The sequence below is a fragment of the Mastigoproctus giganteus genome, chromosome 5 (genome assembly GCF_048544385.1).
Source record: "Mastigoproctus giganteus isolate SK-2022 chromosome 5, ASM4854438v1, whole genome shotgun sequence".
NCBI classification, from domain to species: domain Eukaryota; kingdom Metazoa; phylum Arthropoda; class Arachnida; order Uropygi; family Thelyphonidae; genus Mastigoproctus; species Mastigoproctus giganteus.
In genome coordinates, this window is record NC_143579.1 from 107,413,602 (window position 1) to 107,434,407 (window position 20,806).

The 20,806-nt window shown below is 40.5% G+C and overlaps 1 protein-coding gene across 1 annotated transcript in view; it reads right to left on the bottom strand.

Annotated features, from left to right (window-relative positions):
- The window catches only part of LOC150085622 (uncharacterized), a 298,691-nt gene extending 279,464 nt beyond the window's left edge, over nt 1–19,227 (bottom strand). Inside the window, exon 1 of the mRNA XM_090374621.1 lies at nt 18,759–19,227. Coding sequence (XP_090230747.1) covers nt 18,759–18,934 — 176 coding nt within the window. The 5' untranslated portion in view covers nt 18,935–19,227. The remainder of the gene's footprint in view (nt 1–18,758) is intronic.
- Nucleotides 19,228–20,806: the final 1,579 nt, after the last annotated feature.

Sequence of the window (20,806 nt, forward strand, 5' to 3'; positions counted from 1 at the left end):
CCGTAGGCGTGTTGTCAGAAAAATTACGCGTGACTGCGGGCCACGCCCACCAAGCGAAACCGCCTACGCAGCGAGACGTTAGTGACACCGACGGAGGAGATTTGCTGGAGCGGACAAGCTATAGGGCAGGTCCTGCGATAGTGCACGTGTGTCTCCTTCACCCTGCAGACGACTTTTGTTTATTTCTACTTTCAATGCTCCGAAGATGAGTGAAGGTTAAGGAACCAGAGAAAGTGGGAAATAAACGCATCAGCTCGGCGGAAGGGGTGGATACGATCGGAACAGCGGTGTACCAGAGCTTGCCTCTTCGCGTTTATTTTATTTTTGTCGCCTTAAAGTTCTAAAATATTGCATTGATATTCTTAGAAATTTGCATATTAAGTTACCTTTGGAAATGCTGATATATGAGATGTATTCCCCACCTCATCCGGATGAACACTTTCTCCACGGTTATCTTACCTGTCAGACATTCATAAAGTAAGATTGACACATTGCGCATGTGTTGATTGTATGCAACCGAGGTAAAAGCAATTGATCTTAGTAAGACCAAATGATTCAAGGAAGGACAATTTCTGCATCGGTCTAAATAAACAAAAATAAATCCAATAATAAAACTAAACAGAATATTCATACTATTCCCATTCCCACCCTGTGGGTATGGGAATATTATTATTCAATCCAATTCCACTTTGAATTTAACTATATTTCCTACCACAGGAGAACTTCTTGAGATCTAGTCTTCTGTTATTCATTTAGATTTTATATTATGTATATTGGTTCTTGTTTCACTACCGTGGAGTTCCTCCACGATGTCTAGTTGTCAAACTTTGCAATAAGCACCTTCTAAGCCATTCTTCATATATGAAACGATTTGCATTCGTCACTAATCTATTCTCCCTTCTTTGAACCCTCTCCAGAACTTCTATGTTTGTCTAGTTCCCCCTTCTCCTTCCCTTTTTAGGCGCGTTCTCCAGACCTGAATATAAATCACAAACGCAATTTATCGTCTTGCAAAGAGGGACAATGACGTCCTTAACCATAGTAGCAAAGGTCTTATAAATCACGGACAGGACACAATGTGCTTTCCTAACCGCCTGTTTATATTGAGTGGAAAATTCCATATCAGATTGAATCCTAACACCTACGTCTTTTCCGTCTTGAATCACTTTTACCTCCTCTAACCTATGCGTGACTCCAGGATTTCTATTCTCCAAATTTAGAATTACCCAAGCCTTACATTTGAAGCATTAAACTTTAGTTTCCATTTTTCGGTCCACACATGCAACCAATCGAAGAGTTTTTGAAGCATCATGGCCTGGCTCGAATTGTTAACCACCCTTCTCACCTTCAAATCATTAGCTTCCCTTGGATACCTTCGTCAATATCACTTATGAAAATCAGGACTATGAGGGGTTCCAACGCCGATCCATGAGGGACCACACTTGTTAAGCTGGTCCATCCTGAAGACTAGCCCTATATGACAACCCTCTGTCTTCTGTCTTTCAGCCAGCGTGAAATTCAGCGTAATGATCTTACATCTTACCAGCAGTATCAACGTTTTGAAGTTTATATAGCAGCCTTCCTTGAGGGACGATATCAAAGGCTTTACTGAAGTCTAGATACACAATGCCAAAATTGTTACTTGCATCCACTACATCGTAGTAATTTACTAGATTGGTTCTTTATGACTTCCCCATACTGGGATCTATTCAAGGCACTATTCTTGTCGAGATGGTTCTGAATCGCGTCCTTGACCACAGACTCCATGATCTTCCCTACCATAGAATTCAAACTAATTGACCTATAGTCATCAAACCTCTTTAATGTCGTATTTGCGAATGGGAAATCCTTAACACTTTCTAGTCCAAGATGGGAGGATGGGGAGAGTCTTCCGGACGCTTTCAAAAATCCCAACGGCTTCGTTCACTCACAGCAGCCTTTTTAATTATTAACTGAATAAATACCATCTTTCCTTGGATCTTTTCCCAACATTCACCGCAGTAGCTCTTTTAATATCCGCCAATTGTAAGCTTTCGATGGGCCTTCCACTGAAACTAATTAAGGGACCTATTTGATTAACTCTCTTCTTTTGTTATTTATAAGAACGCCATCTCCTGTTATTTATTTACAATATTCCTAGCATTGCTGTAGAGACAAATTAAGCTTCGTACTTTACTGCTTTTGTCAATCCTGATAATCCTTTATAGCTACTTAAAGACGCTTTTCTCTTTAGATTGCTGGTGGATTTGACATAAAGATGGAAGTGTCCTTCTTAGTGTGTGCAGTTTAAGATTTAAAACAACACAGCTGACAAAGGAGCAGTCCTGTGATATTTTTAAGAAATATTCCTCCGGATTACCACAAGGATAAAAGAACTCACGTGATATAAACGGAAGGTTTCCTGCTATGACTTCAGCTACAGCCTTCGTTGGTGGCAATTCTCTGTCCACTCTAATTTCTTCCTAGTTAAACCGTTAACCCATTTTACTCTCCACTTTGAGAATATTGCACGGACAGACAGCTGATGCGAGCTAAGGCCACTTTCTCTATTCATCTCTCTCTTTTTTGAATGACGATGCTCGTTCGATGTAAACATGTTCGCAGGGGTTCCCGCTGTCTCCCTCATTGCACAAAGATGCCCTTGTTTTGAAATGCATCGAGTTTCGGACTGATGAATGCCAACGAGAAAGCGACTCATCACCTCCGGTTGCTTCTGCCCTTCAACAAAATCGCGAGCGCAGAAAATGTTCCATTGTGTCGGGGGCCCAGCGCGCACAATAACATCTATTGTGGCACTCAATTTTTCACGCCCCATCTTCGTCACTTTAATATCCTCATTTCAGCGCGCAGGATGACGTAAATCAAGGCGATAACAGGATGGATTCTCTAATGAAAAAGCTTTTACGAGCACCCGTTTCAAAGATCAAGAACAATGAGGCTGAAAAGGAGGAGAGCCAGCGATAAAAGGATTCTCCTTAGAAAGAGACTGACTGCCCGCTCTTTATATCACCGTAATGGATTTTTCTCAATGAACATAAGTAGCACAAAACGGACATGCTTAGAAGTGACCATCTGTCCTCCAGCAACGCGCCATTATTTGGAACGAGGAAAGATCAAACGGCGATAGCGTATCCCAGCCCAATACGAGGAAATGTTTCGACTCCAATTCGTCGTCTGTTCCAGGGTGGCAAAGGAAAAACAACAGGGAGTTACCCTGTTGTTTTTCCTCAATATGTTTCAACGGTTTCGTGTCTGTGGCAGGTAAGCGACACGAATACTAATGAGGTGGGAAAATACGCGATATTCAAATGGGCGGCATCCTCCGAGGCCACGATGACATCCGAACCGAGATCCAACCCGAGTTTGGATTAAAAGCAGGCTGTCAGAGATATCCGTTCCTGTAGTGGGTATTCAATCATGGCCATAACGACGCAATAAACTAGTTAACCCGAACAAGCGCGCGTACGGATCATCGGCTGTCAGGTCATCTACATGGGCGGAGCACTGAATTAACTCCAGCAGCCAGCGAGTCTAGTTTCAGTTACCCATCATTACCGGCAAGTGTGTCATTTTTGCTTCTTTACACCCCTTTAGACGTATTGGGTCCACGCACTTGTTAAGTAGCAGCGTCTCTCTCGATCCTTCTCTCCCTTCGGACCATTTTTAACTCTTCCAGATTTCACCATGTGCTCAATTAACTGCCGGATACATCAGAGCAGCCGGTACGCAGAACTACAATCACCGGGGCGCAAACCCTGCCTTGCATGACAGAGTGCCAACTACCTAATTACTGCACCACCACTGATTCACTTTAAAGCCTTCGTTAGCGATGTTTTGCTATTTATCCATTCGTATTTCCTACAAATATACCTTCTTTGACTTATTTCCCATCAGTATTCAAAAAGAAAACTACGGTATATTAACAATATCGATATTAATCGAAATAACAAGACGAAGCAGTCCAAAAAAAGATTAAACAATTCTCACTGAATCCCATTTTTATTCATTCAACAAAACGCTGCTTTGATTTGATACTTTTACTGCAGTGTTGCGCAACAATAAGTGGATGTCTGGCTCCTGACACGCACTATGACGTATATGCTTCTGTATTGAGCGCATTGTTTTCTACCAGCTGATGGGGGAAAAATAAATATAGACAAAGTACGCAACGTGTTTCTATTAAATTGTACAGCGTCAAATACAAAAATCAGAGACCCGGAAATGAATGTCATAAAGTATCGCGAGAAATGCTTATTTGTTGACCATCGCTTCCTTATTGACTCGTTGGGGTCGTATGGGAAAGTGGAATATCACAACTGAGATCTGTTGCTAAACACCGGGCGATATCGGGCCAGAACGTGCGGGGAGAGATAGCAGAACCTCGTTAGTGACAATGACACACGGCGCTTACATATATATCATTTAGGAAATTGCAAACTTAATGAGTGGCGTATTCAAAAGGGACACGAACACGCCCCTTTCTCCACTTTCCATTACTACAAAACAATGCGGGGATTTGTTTTCTTTAAAAAGATAATGGCACTTTTCGAACAGCGATTTAATAAATACACGACGGTAGTAGCCGCAGAAAATGTAAGGTATTAAACCTTCGGTTTTACTGCGGCTAATTCGTGTCAAACAGACGAAAAACAAAAAAAAAAAAAAAAAAACCAAACTACTCCGTATGTCGTTTGGCTCGCTCCAAAAAAAAACTTTCCAAATATTAACAATTGAGTTTGATATCGGCAACAATCGTTGATCGTCGCGCGCGTTTCCATGACAACAAACAGACCTGGCTTTCTTCTTGGACGCATCGAGTGGGGGATCGTTTGGAAGCGTGATTTTCGTTATCCGTGGAATGATCGCCTTCAGTACTCGATGGACCTCATAATTCTAAGTATTTTTATGCCTCATCCACCCACCCAACTTCCATTAGCAGCATAACCGTTCCAGCTATCTCTTTCAGAACTCTTTAAAAAAAAAAAAAAAAGCCTTCAAGGCTACGAAGCCAAAGAAATCAACAAAGCGTTGGTTGAGTGTACCTAAGAGTTCATAATGGTTGTGTCTTCTGATGCGCAGTAAGAATTTCCTAAAGTGAATGGATGACGTGCCTCTGGCCTTCGGAGCGGGGTTTATCGTTTTGGAGACGTAGCAGTAGAGTTCGCGTCAGCCGTGACGTTGAGGAGGATAAACGAGAAGACCGACACGTCATCTGCGCAAGCGCGCAATGAGATGTCAGATCAACATAAGTGTTTATATATATTTTTTTTCTTCTTCATTTTCTTTCGCCACAACGGAACAAAGAATGGATAATGGAATGATGTCATTCATCAGGAAACTCCTACTCGATAATGGAAGAATTGGAAACAAAGAAATCTCTTACAGACAGCTAATGGAAAAATAGGCACCCTGTACAGGAAATCACTTGGGGTGGGGGAGGGGGGTAGTACCGCCTCTGTACCTTTCACAGATTAAGTGGTCTTTGTTTTTATGAAGACTTTCTGAGCGAGATAGAAGATAGGCGCGTTAAGATAACAGTTAATGGAATGGGGAAAACGAAGACAGTATCAGTGGGATGAAAATTCCAAGAAAATCCATTAAGCCAACAGCATTAGACTTAGAATTCGCCTTAGAATTTAGACTTTATTCGGCATGGTGTTAAAAGTGTCCGCAAACGTTCTCCCATCCAAACGGGAAGTATTTCTCGGCTTATATCGACTGCGATAATCCAAATCAAACCCTTTGCACAAGACGTATAAGAAAAGTAGCCGCGGGGTTAGCTGAGAGGGCATTAAGGACTTGAAGAAACAGCGAATGATATTTCGGCCGACAGAAGATATTCTTTTCTTATAATTTAAAGAAGGTTCAAGTATTAGACTCAATATCAATTATTGAGAACGCATTATACTTCTTCTCAGGCTCCTTCTATTATCAGAATGTCAAAATTGTATTCAAGGAGTGTTCACAAACTTTATCCGATGTTCAAGTGACAAAAATAATTCAAGGGAAGGTCTACGCCGTTTGTTTTTCAGATTTGAAGAAAGAAGAGCGAAGAATTCAGCCTGAGTCCACCATGTTAAACATCAAGACAAGGTTTGTTTGACTTCGGAAAGACCCTTGCCTATTGTTGGAGAACTTTTGATTTACGAGCATACCAAATTACTATCAAGTCCCCCCCCCTTACTCCACATAGGAAAGCTTTCTAAACCCGTTTTCATCCAATGAACACAACACAATGCGAGTGTGAGAATGTTGTTGATGTACGGTTTTTGGAGCATCAGCTACTAATGCCATATTGCTCAGTGTATATTGTCTGTAAAATTGCGTGTGTTCTGAAGTTGTTTTTCTGTTTTGCTGGACGAAAAATCCAAGATTCCAAGAGATAAAAACCGTGCTACCCTCACCTGAGACCAACTAACTCAGTCACGTTGTGAAAAAAGCCTACAAATGTTCCTCACGACATCGACGGGACTCAAACTGAGGTCTTTATCAACCAGTGTGGGGGAGGGCGGTGATTCTACTATCTGTACTACCCACGAGGGTGTGTGAAAATATGGTTCATTGAATGAAAAGAAGGCGCAATCACGAGCCAGTGATAATCGCTCATTGCAGTTATGGGATGCAGTAACAATATCATGGAGTTTCAAAAGGGCATGGTTATGGGAGCTCGTGCGTCGAGTGATTCCATATCGAAAACATCACGTCTTATCTGTTGCTCAGGACCCGCTGTGGTTAAGATGTACAAAGAATGGTGTCGAACGGTCAAACCATCTCTTGCCTACTGAAATGTAAAGGATTACGCAAGGTGGATTTCGTGGTAAGCGAAGGGTGCAGCGCGTTGTACGGGCTGAACGGTAGGTCACTGCGCGACAGTTGATATCGCAATACAATATCCCAAATAATGATGCGCCACAGACTCTAATGTATGGGATTCCATAGCAGACGACCCAAGAGACACCCCTTCCCTTAACGCTGATCATCTTCGACGAAGAATGGTGTAGTGTCAACAACACGCAATTGGACACTGGAAGACTGTAAACGAGTGTGCTGTTCGGATGAATCTAAATATCCCGTGCAACACGGCGACGGACGCCTTTGTGTGTGGCGCAAGCAACACGAGTCCATGGAAACATCGTGCATGGTGGTGCCCACCATCCAGGCAGGTGGCAGTTGCTGCTTAATATAGGCATGTTTTGCTGATAAGAACTACACCTCTGGTGCGTATGGACCAACGTTTCATTCTTGAGGTGTACCGGCAGCTCTTAGGAGACCATGTGCACCGTGCTTGGTTGTATTTTTCTCTGACAGAAACGGAATCTTCCAAGACGAGAGGATCGAGGAACACAGTGAAGATACCACCCATGTTGATCGGCCTCCAAATTCACCTGACTCAATCCAATGAACACCTGTGGGACGTTTTGAAACGGAAGCGAGGCGTATGGACACGCAGCCGTCATCTATTCCTTCACTGTGGAAAGCCTTGCAGGATGCAGGATTTTTTAGTTCCAACGTAATAAATGGTTGATTATAAGGGAGTGAATGATTTGCGCTAAAGTTTATTTTGTATTTCTCAGCTTTTAACTCGAGTATTTTGAAACGCTTTATCGTATGCACTCACTTCAGATACTTGGGAGAATGTTTCTGCAAAGGTATTTGCACTTCTTTAGGAGATGATTTATCCTGTCCATTCCAACTGACGATCGGGAGAGAAACTGGCGGTGATTTGCCGGTTAGTTTTTTAATTGCTTTCCAAATCAGTCGGGTACCTTTGGTGATAGTGGATGCGAACTTAATCCAAGAATCTTTTCTTGCTTGTCGTTTTGTGTGACGGGCTTTGGCTCGAAGTCTCTTGTAGTTGATAAGGTTATTGGTTGTTGGATATTTGCGAAACAAGTTCCACGCTTTATTTTTTGCATTGATGTATTCTGTGTTGCAACAGTGATTATTACGTTTTCCTACATGTAATTACGGTGTAGTAATTTTAGTTGCAGATAGTATTTCATGCGTTATACCTTCAGTTACATCATAAATATGCTGAGATTGGCATGACTTTGATATCACATGCAACATGAGTGGGACATTTATTCCAATCTACCTTGAAAATTTTCCATTTTGCTCAACTTTCTGTTTCTGAATTGGTTGTTCTTTAGATTCGATGTACTGTTGGGTAATGGTCGCTGCTGTGGAGATCATCAATCACTGACCTGCAAGTGGTTTAAAATAATAATGCGGAACAGACGGAAAGATCGATGGCGGAGGTAAATCCTGCAGGAAGGTGAACATGTGTATGGAAACCGGTGTTAAGTATAATAAGGTTGTGCTTATCAATTAATGCTTCGGGTAGTTTGATGTGATCCTCAAAGTTGTAGAATATTCCTTAACGTTGTAGCTGATTCTAGCAAGTGGGAGTAATGGTTCAACATTATAGAAGATTATAGATGATTCTAGTGTTTGGCAACAATATAAATTGAGCAGTAAGAGTTGTAACTTATAAAATCGAATACCCGTAATTCAGAAAGAGTGTTTGGTGTAAGGTTTGTGTGTTTCGTGATAAACTTGGCAAGAAATAAGGAACTGAGAGTTGAAAAAAGAAGTGCTAGCCACGATCGGAGGACCTTGCGTAACAACGGAACACAAGATAAGACGACCAGAACACAGATTTCTAAAAGCAATCAACGATTGCTGAGAAATTCCGTCTTCGTCGTAAACAAGGACTTCATGCTCGTGTAGCGTTGCCAAAAAAAAAAACATATTAACACAAGAAAATCGAAAGAGATGGTTGGCTTGGACTTAGAGCCATCAACACTGGATAATTAAAAAGTGGAAAAACCTACTGTGAATGGATGAACCAAATTTGAAATTTTGGATACAAGCTTACAGTTTATGAGTTTAAGATCAACTGAACAAAAAGTGGTGCAACATTGTTTGGTGCCTAAAGTCAAGCACAACGATGGTTACGTCGTGATCTAGGGTCGCTTCTGTTTTTCTGGAGTGGGTGATATTGTTTGAATTGAAAGAATTTTAAGATTGTCGTATCTAGGGGGTTTTAGCGCAAGGGCTCCTCGGGCCATATTGTGCCTGTTCATGATTTACTTATGAACAGTTCTAGATGCTATTATGATTACAGACAGTTATACAAATTTATGCGTTTCAAATAGTTAAAACAGTTCTTCAAATGAATCATTGTCAAGAAAATTTGATAAAGTTAAGGGTTCCTGCAAGTTGGATAGGCAGCTAAAGCGTGATTCTCAGATAGTCGATTGTTGGGGACAATCAATGAGAATATGGTTTACTGTTACTGCGACTGGCAAGGGAAACACTGGTGAGGATTCTCTCCTGAAAGCAAATATAGATTAGAATGAGAATAATGATGGGAATGACCGATGCGGAGTCTTCTCAGAATCAATACCTCTCGTGATGCTTCTCCTGAAACTAGATGCCCAAACTGTATCTCTTTTTGTTTTATCTGCACCAGTTTATTATTGACTTGAGTTTGCCATAGTTGAGACCACTGTTTCATACACGATGTTTTTTTAATGGATTTCGAGTCAGTGTAGGGCACTTCCAGTTGACAGGAAGATCCAGTGTCAAGAAGTTTAACAGTGTCTTCGTTACCATCCTTATCTGGGATGCTGCCGACATGACCAGGAATCAAGCAGAAGGTAACCTTCTGGTTACCTCTTTGATAATTTAGATCAGATCTCTTTAAGAATGAGATGAGGGGGAAAAAAGTAAATTGAATGGCAGCGATTGTACTTAAGCAGTCTGTATATATCAGTGATAGCTTGGTATGGTGGTTGTTTATGTTATCTGGAGCTTATTGCGAACAGTTCTGCGGTATAGATACTGCATTCAACAGGAAGAAACACAGCTATTGAGAAAGTGGAAGAAGCTGCTGCAGCACCTACAGCTGAATCTGTTTTGGAACCATCAGTATTGATATGTACTTTTCTCTGAGTTTTCCAAGGAATGTGCTTTACGTTGCTGCTGAAAGTTGGTGTTTGATAGAGAGGATTTTGCCCATCTTATAAAGAAATTGTCACAAAGGGACGAAAATTGAGTCCATGGAAGTTCAGGAGTAGCAGCATCTTCGAAGATATTCTGGAAGCTAATATCCCAACCGAGCATGAGCTGTTGCAATCGAAACCCTGCGGGATAGTTTTCATTAGGTTTATTGTAGTATAGCATGGCATGGCATATTGAGGATCAAACAGATACTGCCAGCAGGAGTGGGATGGAATACTTTTAATCTGTTCTGCATAATTACACAATAGGGATTTTCTTCTGGGATGTGAGGGGGTTCATTTGCCTCAATATACAAGCTGTGGACCGGAGATGTTCTGAAGGCTCCCACAGCTACCCTAAGGGTACTATTCTGGATGGTGTTCGCACGTAATAGAGAACTTTTCCTAGTGGAGTCGTAGACAGGTGATTCATAATGCAAGCGTGACCTTATTAAGGTTCTACAGAGATGTTGGGAGGGTGCTTCTATCAGCACCTACGGACATAGCAGAGACGGCTCTTAGGATGGTCAGTTTTTTAAGGCAGGTCGACCAATGATAAGCTATATAAGTAGCAAAATTAAGTTTATTACCTAAATATAAAGCCAACAGATGTAAATTGTTGGTAACAGGAACCATGCTGTTTTTTAAATATATTTCTGGATCCAGAAGTAGTTTGCGTGTTTCTCAGAAATGAATTGCAGTGGATTTCTTTTCTGCTAGGGAATAACCATTCCGTATAGTCCATGATTCTATTTTAGCCTTCAGTGGTATTCACAGTTTGGATTAACAATAAATAATAAATCGTCAGCAAACATGTACGATTCTACTGAATTTGGTACTTCCCGTGTCATGTTTATAATTCTTATTGCAAATAATGTTGCACTGATGACGGAACCCTGCGATACACCCTCCTCTTGTTCAAATGATTTGGAGAAATTGTTCATCTAATCTGAAACGTTCTGTGGGTAGGAAATTTTGTATAAATTCGGGTAACTGACCTCTCAAGTCGAAAGAACGCAGATTTTGAAGAAGTATACCATATCGCCAGGTGGTATGGAAGGCTTTCTCGATATCGGGATTAATCATAATTGTCCCTTTATTAAGGCATTACGGTTGTTTGCTTCTGCTTTTATCACCACATCTAAGGTGGAACGATTCCTTTGAAACCCGTACTGGTTAGCAAGTTGTTAGTTTACAGGAACCACGTCATCGGTCTGGAAACCATTTTTTCTAAGACTTTGCTTAACAGCTAGTCAGTGAAATCTACCTGTAATTATGCGGGAAGGTGTGATCCTTCCCTGGCTTTGGAAAGGCTAGAACAATTGAGTGATTCCAGGAGTTTGGGTAAGAATTTCATAAAACTATTCAATTGTAGAAATTTAACGGGAAGCTTATTGCTTCATTATTTAGTTGTTTTCAACATTCTGTAGTAGACTGCATCTGGACCAGCAGTGGTACTGGATGTTTCATTGAGTGACTGCCTTCGTGGGAGGGTTAGTATAACCACTGTTCTTCCCACGCCGGGTGGGAAAGACCTGAGTTCGAGTCCCGTGGATGACGTGAGGAATTTTTATGGGCCTTTTTCACAATGTGTCTGAGTTAGTCAGCCTCAAGCGAGGGGTAGAACGGTTTTTTCTCCCGGAAACGACAGACATTGTATAGGGCGCAATTTGGCCTAAGTTGCTGATGCACCTAAAAACCTACAACAACCAACCAATCCAGCAGTGTCAGATAAAGATAGGAGTGCCACCTAATGGCCATAAGCTAAGACGTTTTAATTTTGGGTAAACGCAAAGTGTTTAATGAGTTACTGAAAACAATGGACTGTTCGACACACTTAAATTTTATAAATACATTAAAATTACTCATAATTTTACATTTTGTTTTTAATTATTCAAATACTGCAAATTAAATGTGGAGTCCAGTAACGAAGCGAGTCCAACGTGGCAAACGCAGACAACTGAAGCAGTATTCGAACTAAACAAGAGAATATGTTTAGAAAAAAAAAAAAAAAACTCTAGAATTTTTTCACCCTGATTGATCAGTGACTTACTTTTAAGCGGACTGGTATATAACGAAAGGAAGTTCGATAGTTTATAATACACCGTGTCGTTCCTGTCACGCCCAAGGACATTAACGAAGAATACATCTGCTTGATCGCATGCGGTGTCCACAGACTCAAACAGAAGAGATTTGTAGAAGCGGGACAGTACATGGAAATGTGAATCCAAATAGTCGTCGCATGTCTCCGGAAGATTGCTGAGTAACAATAGTTCCTCTGGATGCTCATTAGATTAGACACGCCCCCCTTATCTATTATCGTATCAGTCTCACGTGACAGCGATGGCACAGTCCTCGACAGAAACTGCCAGAACCATCTGTTACGTGCAATTGAGATGGGGGATACAGGACAAGCCTCAACTTCCCTGTTATTTTTCCTTCAAGGGAGGAATGGAATACAAAGGGAGGGGGGCTGCCTGCCTACTTTCCCTCCTTCTCACCGTTATTCTCGTGCACTTGTTAAGGTGAGGCGATGTGAAAGATGGCACGACTGTCCGAGAAAGAATTCTGAAAACATCTTCATGAAGTGTCGGCATCTTACATCATCTTCTCTATCTTGCGCCGCACCTGCCTTGTTTTATCCTCGTGAAACGACCAAGCGAGGGACAAATGACGAGGTAATTGTGCATAAAGACAGCATTAAAATGTAATTGACTGCCATTTAAGGGAGTTCCTGGTGGCTCGTGAGTTCACTTCTGCCTACTTATCTCTATTGCGTCTGTGCCTGCGTGCATCCGTTCTTGTGCGTGCGTTGTATTCATCCCCTTGCTTGCCTGCTCTCTCTCCAAAAAATCTCTACAAATCTTCCACCCAAATACCTTCATCGAAACACGGCAGAGGCGTAAATATGGGGATTGTGGGAATGGACCGTGGACTTATCGTCTTGGATCTACCCACACTTCCAGGTGGTCTGACCCAGGTAAACTAGCTGGAAACACGGGGTCCTCTGTTCGTAGAAATGGCGAGATTGCTGGAAATTAAATGGCCATTTCTATTCGGATCGCAACAACACAACTTGCATACAAACAACTTGGAAATTATATGAAAATAACAGCTGTAACAATTCTCCAGAAAATAAAAAAAAAGTCAAAATAAACTATCCAAGGAAACATCTTAAGATGCGGCATGAAAATTCAAACATTCAATTTCTACTGAAACCTCGATTTTGGAGAGACCTGAAACAGAGCCATCTATGGTTGCTATCGAAGCAAAGGAAGCACGTATCACACTTATTTTTAAAATATAAAATGTCCAGTGGTAAGCATACTTAGTATTAAGATTATAAAAGAAATTTTCAATAATTTGTGACGTAGGATAGGGTAGCACATTATTGTACGTCCAATAATGACAATACCGCCATATAAGTGGCCTGTCCAGACTAAGAAATTCCTTCTATTCTGGAGTGTCCTGGGATCCAGCAAAGAGTTATTTCAGAGTGGTTTTCTTTTGGCAGAGATTAATTAGAAAGCCAATTTCTTGTAGGAGAGGATGATGTTTACCCTATATGACTGAGATAGCACCGAGAAAATCAGAATATATTAGGACAAAAATTGATGACTGCTGACATATTTCACCTAATGGAAGATGGATGACATAATTCTGCAGAAAGCATGCTGTACTCAACTGGAAGGCTGTTTGAGAAGGGAATACAGCTGTTGCATTTACATGTGAGTGGGACTTAGAACCATCTGTATAGATTAAGTGTCCCAGTTGTGGCGAAGTATGGTTGGCATGCTGTTGGATGTTAAGTCATGTAATGGTATTTTTTGACCACTAAGCAAATTGCAGACTAATGGCTATATCATGTCTATCCCACGTAGGTAAAGGCATATTTGTACTTTCGTAAATTTTGTTGAGATCAATTTTCCACTTCTGTATTATTTCTTGAGTACGTATCGCAGCCTGGGTTCATTAGGCCTGGATTCGTAGAATGCTGGCCAAAGAGGATGGTTGAGGTACACTCAACAAGGATGGGATGGAGAGCTTCTTATTTTTGGCTGAGTAGGCTTTGTCTTCTAAGATAAAACGAAGGGGGGGGGCGATCATGTGCTTCCACGTACAAGCTGTGAACTGGTGAGGTTCTGTAGGCACCTAGAGCAGATCGAAAGGCACTGTGTAGAATGGTGTTCAGAGATCGCAAGATGCCGTTTTTAGCTGAAGCATATATTATAGCTCCATAATCTAATCGTGACCGGATTAGAGCACGATATAAATTCAGCAATGACCGCCTGTTAGCATCCCAACGTGTTGAGGATATTGCAAGAAGGATGTTTCATTTCTGGGAGATACGTAGTTCGCAGGTAGGTTATGTTTCTAAAATCAGTTTCGATCGTAGCTGGGATATCTCGAGCGATGCCTCTGGTACGTAATCAAAAAGTGTTTCACTTGAAATCGATCCTTGAGGCACTCCTTCTTGCGTGTGAACTGTGGACAGCTCATTCTGGAATCGTACTTGAAAGGTCCTCAGATGGAGATAATTCTGAATGAATCGAGGCAGGCTACCTTCTCAGTCAAACGTTGTACAAGTCTTGGAGGATTCCACATCTCCAGGTTCTGTCAAATGCTTTGTTAATATCAAAACTTATTATTATTACCGTGTCCGTGTATTGTTTTTTTTAACAAAACCGTTTCGACTGTGAGCTTCAACTTTGGTGTGATCATCAGTTGCAGACAGTGCTCTAGTCCTAAAATTAGCAGAATATACACTCTATGAACATTACGAATAGCAGAGAGTATACTATGCATATCAGACTTATTAATCGAATTCCAGAGGGTATACGTTATTCACCTTAAGAAATCCAGAGGATGTACGGCGTATACTCTCCACTACAGCCCAGGTTGTAGACCTGTTACGAAGGAAACCAAATTGATGGCATATTATCGCATCTTGATCTTCAGTAATCCAGCAGAATCTCCTGTGAGCTCTCTCTTCTAGTTTTTTTTTTTTTTTTTTTCCCTAAAATGCTGGTCAGCGATATAGGACGATAACCGTTGAGGAAGGAAGCATCTTTCCCCGGTTTTGCTATGGCTACCACTATTGACTGGTGCCATATATCAAGGAAAATACTCTCTTCAAAGATTCTGTTGTAAAATTTCAGTACATGTAGTTTAGGTTTTGAGTTGGAGTTAAGGTGGTGGCTTAATGGAACTCCCTAGAAATATATTATCGTTAACTCCTCCTTAGAAAACCGTCTGGGTCCGCCAGTGCCATTTCATGAGTTTAATTTTAAATAGTACTACTATATTTTATAAAAAGTTAGCTATCTAAAAGAACAATCGTACAACGTGTCCATTTTTCCACTGAGAAGCTCAATAAAAAACCAGCAAGTCCAGTTTCTTCCTCTTTAGCTGAACTCGATGACTAATGGAAAATGGGATATCTCCAGCAAGTCAGCTAAAATTATCCTGTTTCACCGTATTAAATTTCACGCACAAAGATTTTAATTTTAGTGCACCTTCTGAACTTTACATGAAGCGGGTGAAAAGAATAATCAACTGTTAAAACAATAACTGTACTTTTGAGAAAAATAAATCTATCTTTTATTTCTTTTGCCTTTAAATATGCCAAGTCAATAAGGCCACTTCTTAGCCTAATTAACTAATTTTTGGAAAACTTTTTCTCTGTCTAAATGAATTCTCCTGAATGATGAGATAACAGAATGTCTCCTGAGCATATGTGGTGAATAGAAAAAGCTTTAATTTCAACCTAGACTTTACACGTAGTCAGCCCACAAGAAGACTCACAAGTTACAATTACGAGATAGTTTACATACAAAGATATGAAGAAGATTTGTTAGGGCATAAAATGTTAGAGAGATAAATTCAAAGGGTTGTTACATCCGATCAAATTTTAAAACAGACCGCAAAATGTTATTAATGCAGAGTAGTGTGTAATACAGTGGTGCTTCATCGTACAAAACCATTTCAATCAAGATAAATACTTGTAGTTAATAAGCTATTATAACATGGACACTTGTCAAAGTCAACTAACAAGCTTTTCTAATGCAATCAGAAATGAACTGATATATAAACTATTACAAAATCACTTCATTATAACAGGAAATGTCACACAATACATTTAATAAAACTAAATATCACTATATTAGTGGTAAGTTTTCATCCGTGTTACTCCATAAAGGCGTACACTTCGTTATTATTTCTCTTTAAAATTATATAAAAATAACTTTCTACTACAAGTTGGATGATTTGGGTAAAATCACTCAAAACAAAGTGATGTCAACAGAAATCAAAACAAATAAAATGAAATAAACAAATAAACAAATCAAATAGTATGCCTCTGAAAAAAAAAAAAATCAAACTTACGGTTGTTGAGATGCATAGAACGAATGACAAAATGCATAATAATGACTAGTTTAATGTCATATATTTTATTTTGGTCTGGTATAATGTGGTGTATATTTAAAATATGCATTTTTAATAGATTTATAAAAAATGTATTTTAAAAATATTATAAGCCTTTTTTAGTATTTAAATATACTATATGATTATAATATTTAATTATGATAAAATTAAGATTTTTTTTAATTTTTAAAAATTCTCTCCGTTTACAGCTTCATTATTATTAAAAAAAAAGAAAGAAAAAAAAGCTTAAAATCAGAATACTGTTGATGTTACTTTGGTGATATAAGCATTATTGGAAATTAGAAATTTATTTAATTAACATATTTAAAAATACATTTATAGAAAAAAATTTAATTTGTTTCCAAAATTCAGTTTGTTAAATGCAACCCGATCTTTTAATATTATCATTATATTATTTTATAATATGAAAAATCAAACTGCAGATAATACTTAGATTTTTATACAGATAGCCAAGAATATTTTCGTATTGATTTTAATTATCATATAGATTTAAAAAAATGTAAAACCAAGACGACCAGAATTAAATAATCGATTCTAAACATTAAAATTATTATTATTGTTTTATTATTTTTGGCTTTTTCGTTTTAAGGTGGGTAAGATGAAGTTATTCGGGCTTCAATAGAACGTGACCTCTCCGAAATAAGTTCAAATAATTGTTTCAACCGATCACGAGAATGCCAGTTTTAACAAGGGACCACGCAGTAGTCCCCGGTGGTTTCGTAGTGAAGCAAATTGTTTATTAGTGAATAAATGAGAAGTGCTCGGCCTCAACATTGGCCAGGTGTGGAGAGAAAGAGCGTGCGGGGAAAATAGCACAAATAATGCTCTCCGGCGTTCGTTTGTTTTCAATTGGTACACCTCAAGGGCACAGCGGCTTAATGGGTTGGCAATAGATGGTCCCCCCCCCCCTGCTTTTGTTAGTGGCCCACATGACAGCGCTTTGAAACACACTTTGTTCGGAGTGGATTGAAACGAAAGTTCCCACTCCAACAATTACTGAAACGTCATCACCGCGTGCTTGTTTTCAATCAGAAAACATAATTAATTAACAGTCGCTGAATTTTGATTAATTATTGATAACTTCGTTTACGACGTTTATAAAGAATGCCAGATGGGTTAGAAATTTGCTACTCTCTTACTATTAATTCTTTCTATTCTCATAAGCGCTAATTTTAATGTTTGCCACGCAGACATCCTGAACTTCCGCAAGTAGCTTATTGTACTGTGTTATACTTAAGAATTTCCTCCTATAAACCGAACAACTCGATTAAGAGAGTTTAAGGTGAAATTTTTCGATTATCCGAAAGTGACTTCTCTTTTCCGGCCGATGTAACTCAGGAAGGCCGTCCGAAAAGTGACTTAACAACATCTTAGAACAGATACAGTTAATATCGGGAAAATTCGGCCAATAAGATTAAATTCGATTTGTCCTAACTCGTGGCATAAATTTTGTCGATGTGATTAATCAAATAATCGAAATTTAACACCAAAACGAACATTTCATTTTGTTATTATTCAACAGACATCGTGGAGATTCCGAATTGTTATAAGCCATTCGCCAATCGATATTTTTCACTTAAACAGCTGGGCGATATGCCAAATACTTAATACAATATCTTAATTCCCCCTTTAAGACGCGCTTAATCAAGTCAGCTTTAATGGCTGCCGCTATCAGCTGTTAAAGCAACACTGGCGATTTGGCGACTATTTTTCAAAGTTCCGAGATCCTTTCGGTTAGTATATGATCCTTTGACCTCGTTTGCGCACACAATAAACCCGCATTTCACCAAAAATCCAAGGTCGGTCGACAATAACAAGCGCGCGCTAGCCAGCATCGCGTCTATCTTTACGAACAGAAGCCAGCGAGCATGGCAAACTAGTCCGCCATCTTAATAATTCCAAGTCGCCTTCTCGCTGAACGCCGATTAAGACGTTCGCCCACCGTCCGCTGCGCAACGCTTCAAAAAGCGCAGAAATACGTCGAAATGTGACACTGCCGAAGTGTAGGATCACTGACAAATAGCCGCGCAAAACGATAAATATTTCTAGTTATTTATTTACTTTTTTATCCCCAGTTAAACGCATCCTCGCATTAGGAAAACAAACAGCCCTTTTACACGTTACGCGCCATTCCCCACGTGCCGACTTTTTTTTTTTTTTTTTCTCTCCCGCCACTCCATTTTGCTCTCCCCCCTCCCCCTAATATCTGGGCAGGGTCAGCGGCGTCTGAAGAGCCACAACACTAAGCCCATCGAGCCCTTCTTTATAACTGGTTCAGAAAATTGGGCAACTAGGGGTTTTTCCTCCTACCTTGTGGGACCGGGTGCCGGGGGGCTGGCCGAGCCGGTTACTGCCGTCGTCGTCACCTGGGCCCCAGCAGTCCCGTTACAGCTGCTGTTGTCGGCAGTGGCAACGGTGGCGGTGGTGGTGGCGGCTGTTTCAGCTGGACCCGCAAAACTCGAAAAACCTGTCTCTTCGGCCTCCATTGTCAGGTGGCGTAGTCGGTCCAACGTAGTTGGTTCCCGCAGAATCCTGGTGAATACAGTTCTGTTTCGCTTCTTCTTGGCACTCGGTTCTACCTGGGTGACTCTCCCTGTCTCGTGCTTTCTTTCCGAACCTGTTCAGTTTCTCCCACACGACTGTGCCAGTGTACAAGTAGGGTAGTGGACTGGTCCTCCGCTCATTACTGATCACTCACTGAAAGTGCCTCTGTCTGTCCACCGCAGCGCGCACCACTGACAGTTCACAAAGTCCTACGGCATCGTCGGACAGGGAGAGAGAGAGAGAGAGAACGAGAGAGAGAGAGAGAGACACGCGCCCGCCACTACAACACTCCGAGGTTATGGCGAAACGTAGCATTCACACACCTGTAAGCCGGAGAAAAAAAATAACGCCAGCCCTTCTTCTTCTTCGTTCCCGCTGCTATCGGCAGCCACGGAATGAAGCGCGCTTGGTGTATGTGTGTGTGTGCGCGTGAGTGTGTGTGTGTGTGTTGGAACGCTCCTGTGTCAGGAACCCTGCCAAAGCACAGCACGGTGGTATGTCTGTGCGTGCGTGCGTCCGTCGAACAGAGAGTGTGTGTGTGTGTGCGCGTGTCTCTCTCTCTCCGTGAAATCCCCTTTCTGTATCCCTACAGACATCGCTGGTGTACCTGTACATGGTTCGCAATCATGGCCGCCATCGCGGACCGTCCCATGCGCGCAGGTAAGAGGGGAGCCCAGCAGTCCGCCCATCCCTCGTGCCCGGAGAAGCGAGGAAGGTCAGAGAGGTGAACGTAGCGTTCGGTCCAGGAATCCCCTTGGAGGCGCCGTGCCTGTCTGCTGTGGGAGTGTTACTCCTGAGAAAGTCTGACAATAGCCTGCAGTGGTATGAGGTACACTTGGTCCCTATTTACTTCTCTTAGGCTTAGCGTCTATACTCACTCACTCCTTCCTTCCTTCTTTTTAAAATAGTATTGCTTAGTTTACGTTGCAGAAATCATTGCGCATGTTTCTGTAAAGTAGACTGAATTATTTTAGTTGCTCCGCTTCACTAATTTCTAATTAAATGGTTTACGTTTTTTAATAATAAGTTTAAAGAACAGTGTACTCGATTTTCGCTTTCATTAATGCTCGTTTGTTTTGAGAATTCTGGCGCTTCAATTTATTTCTCGGTTTAAAATTTAGAATTAACGAACGCAGAAGCAAAATTTCTTTTTCATTTTACACACTTGGAATTACTCTTAAACCCCTTTACTGTTATCTTACGATCGGTTATTTTAAGACAAGAATACGTTGCTTACTGCAATGTTATTTGTAATTCTTAATTAGGGCGTGAAGGTCCGGCTTCATTCGAGTGAATCGGCCAATGAATAGCGAACCAATTTTAGCCAATTATTGAACTCGTGACTTTTGTAAGTTTACCCGGTTATGAGTAATATCTCGGGGTTTTTTTGGTGTAAACACTTCAAACTAATGCAGTTGTGTTAATAGAATCCTACAACATTTAATTTCATCGTATTTTGTAACTATTTTAAATTAATTGTTTTTATTTACTTTTCGTCGATATTTTTCAGCTTTTCAAATATTTAATCAGCAACTAATTTCAACCAGATGACGAAATACGCGTTGTATATTTGCAGATATTGTTTAGTTCACAATAATTTAAATTTTTATCATAGAAGTCCCGAATTGACTGTGTATTTAGTTAATAAGACACAGTCAATTCGGGACTTCTATGATAAAAAATTACATCTTAATAGAAAATAAATGGATAATATAAAACCATATTGTTGATTTGTGCGATGAAGTGACACACAGCGCCCCCTCGCCTGCCTTCAAAACCATTACTGGCGTGAAAATTTACTTTTGTCATTACTG